At 45.0% G+C, this 9,700-nt stretch overlaps 1 protein-coding gene across 1 annotated transcript; it reads right to left on the bottom strand.

The window, feature by feature from the left end:
* Positions 1–1,792: 1,792 nt before the first annotated feature.
* Positions 1,793–4,438, bottom strand: LOC125194772. The gene has a single exon (XM_048092998.1). It carries the CDS (start codon positions 4,436–4,438, stop codon positions 1,793–1,795), a length of 2,646 nt encoding a protein of 881 aa, XP_047948955.1.
* Positions 4,439–9,700: the final 5,262 nt, after the last annotated feature.

Here is a 9,700-nt window from a genome sequence, read left to right as displayed (position 1 = left end):
GCCTCTGCGGCCGTCCCGGCTCGTTCAACTCTTCATCGCTACTCTGTTCCAACTCCGACTGCTCATGCTCGATCAGCGGCTCATCCCGTGGTGGTGTAACCTCCGTTGGACGAGGGGTTACACTCGTATCAACCCCCTCCCCGTTAAGAAACTCCTTGTCCTCAAGGAGCGAAGGAAAACGCTCCTTTATCAAACTCATCGGCTCCCAGGAGGCAAGAGAATCGTCCTCCCCAGACCATCTGACCAACACCTGTTCCACCGGCTGGCCCTCCCGCAGCGCGATACGCCTTTCAATAATTCCGATCGGAGCAGCCACAGAGCGATCACCAACAAACTCCTCAGGCAGAGTTCCATCCCCCACCGATGACCCACCCTCAATAAAGGGCCGAAGCAGACTTACATGGAACACATCATGGATTCGAGCTCCCGGTGGAAGCTGTAACCGATAGGCGACGGGGCCAATCCGTTCCCTGACCAAGAAGGGGCCATAATACCGCCGCGCAACTTTCGCAGACAAAGGCTTTGCAACAGAATGCTGCCTATAATGTTACAGCTTGAGAAGAACCTTATCCCCCACCTCAAACTGCACACTACGGCGGTGAACATTCATCGTCGAACGCATACGCTGCTGAGCACGCTCCAGATTGCGTCGTAACTCCACCAAAAGTGCTGGGCGTTCTGAGATCAACGCTGCGACAGTGGGCTCGTGCCAAATGCGCCCCGCGGAAGGCTGTGTCGCCACCAAGGGAGGCGGTTCTCTCCCATAAAGAGCTCGGAAAGGCGACATACCTATACTCTCATTGTGGAAGCAGTTTAATGCAAGCTCAGCCCAAGGTAGAAAAGCTGTCCACTTCGTTGGACGATCAGCCACAAAGGCTCTCAAGTACTGCTCCAAGCCCCTATTTCGGACCTCCGTCTGGCCGTCCGATTGCGGGTGATATGCGGTAGAAAAGTGCAATGTGGTGCCACTCAGACGCAACATGTCCTTCCATACATCACTCAATAAAATCGGATCACGATCCGACACCAATGTCTTCGGAAAGCCGTGGTGCTTCACCACCGTGTCGATGAACAAACGCGCCACTCGAAGCGCATCAAAACGGGTCGGCAAAGTAGCAAAATGGGCATACTTCGAAAGACGATCCACAGCGACCATAATTGTAGTGTACCCCCTAGACGAAGGTAAACCCACGACAAAATCCATTGAGACATCCTCCCAAACCTGCGTCGGAATCGACAAAGGCTGCAATAACCCTGCAGGTTTCTGCGTGGAGTACTTAGTGGTTTGGCAGGTAATACAAGCTGCAACAAAAGTCTTGACATCCCGTCGCATATTAGGCCAATAGAAAGAGACATTCAACCGACGCAGCGTCCGATCGAAACCCGGGTGGCCCGCTAAAGGTGTGCTGTGGTGCTCGTGGAGGAGCACCTCGCGCAGAGGCGAATTGGAGGCCACTACCACCCGACGCCCTTTATAGATCAAACCATCCGCCAACGAGTATTGTGGATCCGCCGTACCCTTTTCAATCTGAACGCCCAATGCCACGAGCTCCGGCAAAACCGCTGTCTCTTCTCTCAACAGCCCCAACAAATCGGGTAAGGGGTGGGCTACGGCCGATAGCAGGGCAGCGTCCCCCTCGGCTCCCTCATCACGGCGCGAGAGCGCGAGAGCCACCCGATTGGCCGCCCCAGCCTTGTATTCGATCGTGAAATTGTACCCCATTAACTTCCGGACATAAAGATGTTGCTCTGGGGTTTGAATAACCTGCTGTAGGAGCTCCCTCAAGCTCTTCTAGTCACTTCTAATAACGAATTCCCGTCCCAGTAGATACTGGCGCCACTTCTGGACTGCCTCGACTATCGCATACAACTCCTTATGATAAGTCGAAGCGCTCCGGCGACGAGGTCCCAATTTCTTACTGAAGAATGCCAGTGGGTGCCCGTTTTGCATGAGAACCGCACCTATGCCAAAATCGGATGCATCGGTCTCCAAGACAAAGGTCTGCGAAAAATCCGGAAGATGGAGAACCGGGGCAGCCGTCATCGCACGCTTGAGCGCCTCGAAGCTATCCGTCGCGGCCTGAGACCAAGAGAACGCCTCCTTTTTAAGGAGATCGGTCAGCGGGCCGGCTATAACCGCGTAGTGTGCGATGAAACGACGATAGTAGCCGGTGAGACCCAAAAACCCACGAAGCTGGCGCACCGAGACCGGCGTAGGCCACGCTACCATCGCTTCTATCTTTGCAGGATCTGCCTTCAGCTGCCCTTCCGAAATCAGGTGACCCAAATAATCCACAGTGGTGCTACAAAACGAGCATTTAGACAACTTCACAAAAAACAGGCGAGATTTCAGAATAGATAAAACATGATCCAAGTGGTCACAATGGGTTTCCAAGGTCGGGCTATAAACGAGAATATCATCAAAAAATACAATTACCGACTTCCGCAAAAGCGGTTGAAAGATGCAGTTCATCGCAGATTGAAATGTAGATGGAGCATTAGTTAGGCCGAAAGGCATTACCAAGAACTCAAAATGTCCATCGTGTGTTCGGAATGCCGTTTTAAACGCATCCGCCTCATGCATCCGTATCTGATGGTAGCCCGAACGAAGGTCCAATTTGGTGAAAAATCGCGCTGCGCCCAACTCATCAAACAACTCATCTGCCGTTGGAATCGGGAAGTGGTCGGGCACCGTGGCTTTGTTCAAGGCCCTGTAATCGATACAAAAACGGAATGTGCCATCCTTCTTGCGAACCAAAAGAACCGGTGACGAGAATGGGCTGTTACTCCGCTGAATCACCCCCTGATCCAACATCTCCTTGACCTGCCGTTCGATTTCATTCTTCTGGAAGTAAGGGTATCGGTATGGTCGTACATTAATCGGCTTGCTTTGCGGCATGAGATGGATACGATGATCAAACTGTCTGGACGGTGGTAGACCGACGGGAAGGCGAAAAACCTCGTGATGTAGGGCCAAAACGTCGCTGATCGCCAGCGGTAAATCCGAGGGAAATTCCACTGCCGTGGCCGGCTGCCCGGATGCGGCGTCTGGTGGAGCCGGAATCAGCTCATATAGTTCAAAGGCTGACGAATGCGACATAAGTGTGGCGAAAGAGTTTAAAGACAGCATGGTCGGCGCCCGCAATGCACCCGAAAGGACTACCAATTTATCATCCTTTACAAACTCAACTGATTTAGAAACGAAGTCCGTCGTCACGCGGCCCAGAGACTCCAACCACTCCATGCCCAGGATGACATCAGGGCCATGAATCGGGAGGACATGTAGATCAATAGAGAACGGTGTGTCTTGCAGGGATAAGCGCGTGGCCTTGCACATATGAGAACACAATAAGGAGGCACCGTTCCCCACATATACCCGAAAAGGTCGAATTTCAGGCAGGGGAAGGCGCAATTTCTCTGCCACCCGTGGATGTAAGAAGTCATGAGAGCTGCCGGTATCAATCAGGACCTCCACTGGCTCCGTGTCAATCGTCCCCGAGAGGGTTAAGGACTTTGATTGCCGATCACCCTCAAAAGCCATTAAGTGGGAAAGGTCTGCTGTGATGACCTCATCCGTACTGTCGTCTTCCGTCGTCTCCACAGGGTCATCCTCGTCCTCGCATACACCCACATATGCCAACAATCGACTTTTGCAAACGTGACCCGTGACCCACTTCTCCGGACAGTAGAAACACAGGTTCAAGCGGCGTTTTTCCGCTTTCTCTGCTGCAGAAAGCCGAATAATCGGTGTAGTGACCGAATCCTGCGGGCGTGGCACGGATAGGGTAGCACGGTTGACCGGGGCCGGCGATGCCTGGCTGGCGGTTACCTGCTGCTGGTGCTGACCGCGGGAGTCCCTAGGTTGCCATTGGCGGCGACCATAAGCGGGCTGTGGTGATGGAGTGTCCCCTCTGCAAGATGCCAGCTGCAAGGCCATAGCAAAGGCTGCCGCAAGGGAAGCGGGGTGGTGTAGGAGGACCTCGTCCTGTATCGGTTGCCTCAGTCCGGCAACATACAAATCAAGTAAAACGTGGTCAGGGACACCGACAACCTTAGTCTGTAATTTCTTGAGAAGGCCTACGTGGCTGACGTAGCACTGGGGGTCGAAGCGTCGTCGAACATCATCCAAAAATTCTGGCCACGTTACAAATTCATGGCTGGAGATATAGTTCCATATCCAATCCGCGATTGCCGGTTCGAATAACATGATCACATAGTGTAAACGCTCCGCCTCCGGAGTTCCCACATGATCAAAATAAAACTGAATACCGCGAATCCAGTTATTAACCTCTGTCCCGTCGAACCGCGGTGGGTCCATCTTGACCTTCGGACGTGTCTGTTCTGCCTGGAAGGACCCGAACGTCGTGGATGGGCGTGGAGGACCCCAACACGATGCAGCACCCACCACGTTAGGACGCGAAATAGGCAAACGATCCATCGATCGCTGTTCCGGCTGGCTGAACTGCCACTGCTGCGAGATTGGTTGCTAGATCCTGATTGGTGTGGGTATGGACCCCCCGACGTCGTGGAACCCGAATTGTTGCGTCGATATCTGCTGCGTGGATTGTAGGGGAAGTGAAAATCCTGACGGCAGCGAAGTTAGTGGACGGGTCTGCGTGGGTATGCTCATGGTCGTTGTTGGAGTGTAGGTGAACATCGGAAAACTGCCCGATGTGATCGGCGATGAAGGTATGATGAAAGGCGGCACTGATGGTTGTCGGCCAAAGAACAAGGGCTCGACTGGGCCATCGAGTCTGGCGCGCATCTCACTGACCATAGCTGTAAGGTTGTCCACCTGAGACAATAAGGCGGATACCGCCGGGTCCGACGTTCCAATCGGTGGTGGCGGCGGCGAAGTAGTCGTGCTCAGGGATTCGATGCGTAAAGCACCCGAGCTGCTGTTCGACATATGGAACGGAAGGAAGAGATCCGGTGAAAGCACCAGATGATATGAGAAGACTTGTATCCCCGGCGAAACGGTATCGCCGGAAGGGTTCCGCCGCGCTAGGTTTGGCGGCTGCTTGTGCGAAAAGAAAAATAGATTTAGGAATTTCTGTTGTATTGATTTCATAAGATCTCAAGGTACAGAATTCATATTTATACTAAGGACCCTAGGTTTGGTTCGACTCGATCATTTCGGGAAAGAACCAACAAGAAAACCCGAAACGGAGCTTATAAATTGCTCGACTCAATAATTCAAAATAAATAGTTCAAAAATAATATAAGGCAATAAATAAAGCTGTAAAATTTAACTAATGATAATTCTAGCGTGAAACATAGTCCGCGAACCAGGCTGGTCTCGTCCTCTGCCTCTGCGGCCGTCCCGGCTCGTTCAACTCTTCATCGCTGCTCTGTTCCAACTCCGACTGCTCATGCTCGATCAGCGGCTCATCCCGTGGTGGTGTAACCTCCGTTGGACGAGGGGTTACACTCGTATCATTCTATGTTGCACTTCTATAAGTATTCTGAATCTCTTGAAAAATCAAATGATTCTAACTCATAGTGCATCAAATAGACTTTCTCAACTCTCAAGCTATTTAACGAAATGTTAAAATCTTGATAGTCTAGATCAGTTCGAACAATTTCTAAGTATTTTCTTGGCCTTAAGGCTAAGAGCCATAAATACTTTATCATTCAATGATTAAGAAGTTGATGTGTTGTTGAATACTCAACTTTGTCGCACTTATATTATTTTAATACTATGATGCCTTAAGCATCAACCATAAAACAATAGTTGAGCATTAATAGCTCACACTGCAACAAAAACCTAACTGGATTAAGATCTCTTACTTAGAAGTTGCATTGTCATGTAAGTCATTGTCCTTCTATAAAATAGGTCAATCCAACTCACAAAGCATCTTTTCTCGCTTTAAACAAACTTCGATGACAATCCAGGCTCTCCCATTTCCATATCTAGTCTTTTGTTCAAATGAACTAGGACTTAAGAAAAATGCAGCCTTTATGAATTCGTCATCTATCATGTTACTTTCCTCTAACAGTAACATAACGACTATTATTCTGAAGATTTTCTACTTTTCAGTTAAACCTTCTTGTAGTCATATCTTGTTACTTTAGGCGATGACTTGTGTCAGAAACTATTTGAGTGATCAAAAGATCCTCAAAACATTATGTCACTCTAGGATATTCCAATCAAATCATCTTGACAGATTCTATTGATATCCATCTTTCATCGTCATTAACCAAGTCTTGTCGAGCTACTTAAAGGAAAATAGCTTGACCTTATTCCTCAAAGAGCATGTCAAGTACATGCATAATGCATTCTCGAACATTCTTCGTGGAGTTATGTCAAGGAAATGGAGGACATGAATCATTGAGTATAAACTCCAAGCTTTCAGCGATGAGAATCTTATCCATTTTCGTTTCCGGTCTACATAATTTAGGCATTCGAGTTTACTTTATTTATTTATACGCATTAAAATTTTGACTTTTACCTGGTCACAACACCGGCGAATAGTCCAGAGACCACAAAACATGGCATGGCTGCCTAATGTTGCTTAAGCAAGACCATCATTTAGCATTACAGAATTTTATCTCTACAACACACTCACATGACAATGTTCATGTGCTGATGACAAAATCAAGCTATCTCATAAATTCTGATTGAACCCCTGAAACTCGTAGTTCATTAGGATTATTGTCCCCACAAAGTGGGTGGCGATAATATTAGAAACTAGCTTCACAAATTTGGCAGACCAACCGATGGAGACCGTATACAACCTAGCATTTGTTGTAATCACCACTTAGATATTTTGTATGGTTTTTGCATAATTATCACATAAGCAGATAATCCACTTAAAATAGATAAACACCAAATAAACAGATAAATCCATTTAATGCATGGCATTTAAACACACAGGATAATTAACTACAATTATTTAATCTAGTAAAGGGAGAATCAATTAAATATCTAAGTGATGATTACAACAAATGCGTTGTATATGGTCTTCATCGGTTGGTCTGCCAAATTCTGTGAAGCTAGTTTCTAATATTATCGTCACCCACTATCTTGGATAATGTTTATCCAATTCATTTAGGATTTATCAAGATAGTATTGACTATCTAAACCCATTTAGGATTATTCTAGATTTTATTTCGATAAAATCAAATCCTACAATTCAAGATAACGTTGATCTATGATTATTATTATTTAAATCGTACTAGGATATTACTGGATAGAAACAATTCCACCATTATACATAAGATAAAAATAAAATCCTATCAACCAAGATTTATACAAATCTTAATTCTATTTAGAATAGACATCCAGAATATATCAAACATTTCTTAGGATTTCTTAGATAAATAAATTTATCTAAATCCAATTAAATAAGGATTTCTTATGTATCATCTTTATCCTAATCTATCTAGGATATAAATCCAAATGATAAGGATAAATTGGATTAATACTTATTTTAATCCATCATATCTAAGATTTGTCTTAATAGAAGTAAATTAATGTAAATGTTTATCCTAATTCATCTAGGATTTATCTTGGAATAAATTCATACAAATCCATAGAATAAGATAATATTATATTATAATTATTCAAATCTATCCAAGATTTATCTAGGAACAAATCCATATAAATCTATATGATAAGAATAAAATATTACATTATCACTATCCAAATCCATCTAGAATTTATCTATGAATAAATTCATATAAACTCATAGGATAAGAATAAAATAATATTATTATTATCTAAATCCAACTAGGATTCGTCTAGGAATAAATTCATATAAATCCATAGGACATAGATAAAAGATTAGATTATTAGTTTCCAAATATAACTAGGATTCATCTAGGAATAAAATCCATACAAATTCATAATATAAGGAAATAGTCTAGTTAATCCATGATTTAATTCATAATTAAATCTCATATAATATATAAAATCCACAAAAGATATATCCATATCTTATTTCCAAATTAATCATGAATTATTTCCAAAATTAATTCCAAGGTTAGGAAACCTTAATTCAATTTTGGAAAGTGAAGTCAATGGACGAAGATATATTCAAACCCGCGCGAGCGTCGCGCATAGGGTAAGCCATAATCTAGCACGCCTTTGGACTCCTTTTCAAACTTCACGGCTGCTGCCCGTGGACTTGCGAGACTCCCAGCCTGCTCCAACCCCGGCTGTTCACGACGGCGCGCTGTCTTTTGAGCCCGGAAACCGCCCATGAAGGGCTCCCACTCAGACCGCCATCGCTGCCGGCATCCCGCTGGTCTGTCTTCTCCGTCGCACGCAGCTTGCTGCGCAGCATCTACTCACAGCGGGCGCTGGATATCGCCGACACTGCTGCGTCGATGTCGCACCGCCGGAGCTGCTGTCACTGCGTCACCGCTGCTGCTTCGTCGTCGCAACTGCGATGGCACCTTCGCAGCGGTTGCTGCGTCGTTGACGCTTCGCCGGCGCTGGCGCTGCCCCGAACACCACTGCTCCGCGTGGACACGCGAGGAGCTGCCCTCCGGACGCCGCTGTTGTCGGGGATGACTCCAAATTGCCTCCGAATTGAATCGATTTTGCATACATGGGGAGTCATCAACGAATTGATTCAAGACCAAAATAATTGGAGCAATCATAACACGTAATGATGATGTTATTTTGACTACATGTCTTGGCTAATTAAATTCCACATGTCACGGCTGTTCAATTCTTCGTTCATACGTTATATTCATTAATTCGAAAATTAACAACCACACAACGAAGAAAAACATGCATTCAAACAATTCACATAACATGAAATTAATCCACATAATCAGAGCCAAAAATTGGCTCTGATACCAATTGCTGGGGTTTGGTGCCCCTTGCACATCGGAAGACTTGTACAAAACAAATAAATCAGATACGGATCTATTTGACCGATTATGCGATTAATCAATTCACATGTTAAACAGATAATTGCATGATAGAACGCAAATAATTCATGTTCATAGAAAGTAAATCCTAAGCATGATTTTTACGGTTTAGAGTTACCGATTTGATTCTCCAAAGAATCGACGATTGCTCGCGCCTTCTCCACGTGATGATCTTCGATACTAGACCACGGATCTTCTCTCTGGTTCCCGAACTATATCTCGATATCAGGGTGGGCTGATCTTATCAAAATACTAGAACTTAAATAAAAGAGATAGAAAAATCGATTTCACTGAGGAGAGCTGGAGAAAAAAAAAACCTTCCCCTTCTCTGTGATGGAGTGGACGAAAATTTTAAGAAAATAATAATGTGTCTTTTCTGTCTCATTTATTCTCCTATTTATATTAAGTTCCTTTTGGGCCCAGACAGAGATCTATGGAAGGTTTTGGATATGAGCTCCCCTAATTAGCTTTTTACTAATTAAATTGTACCCACAATTTAATACAAGCTTATATTGGAATATTACGAGCAGCCACTACAGAAGTAATATTGAACTCTCCCCATCCAAATCCGAAATTACAAGTAATCCGGTTTTCACTTTGTTTATTATTTATTTCTCGCGCTTAAGATATAAATGTCCATTAATTAATTAATGTCTGCTATGGAATTAATTAATTAACATCTTATTAATTCCAAGAGTGGACTTAGCAAGAAACATTTATTTCTTATTCATAGAGCGATAAAACTCTAACTGGCCAGTTTTCTGAATAATAAAACCTTGTTCGAGGCTCCTCTTGAGGACATTATCAAACGAGACTC

Source organism: Salvia hispanica, chromosome 1 (genome assembly GCF_023119035.1).
Source record: "Salvia hispanica cultivar TCC Black 2014 chromosome 1, UniMelb_Shisp_WGS_1.0, whole genome shotgun sequence".
Classification (NCBI taxonomy): Eukaryota; Viridiplantae; Streptophyta; class Magnoliopsida; order Lamiales; family Lamiaceae; genus Salvia; species Salvia hispanica.
This window is presented reverse-complemented; position numbering and strand designations above follow the sequence as displayed.

What these genes read in the sequence shown, in the direction of transcription:
- LOC125194772 (XM_048092998.1), bottom strand. Translation starts at nt 4,438, where the DNA reads ATGGATCGTTTGCCTATTTCGCGTCCTAACGTGGTGGGTGCTGCATCG.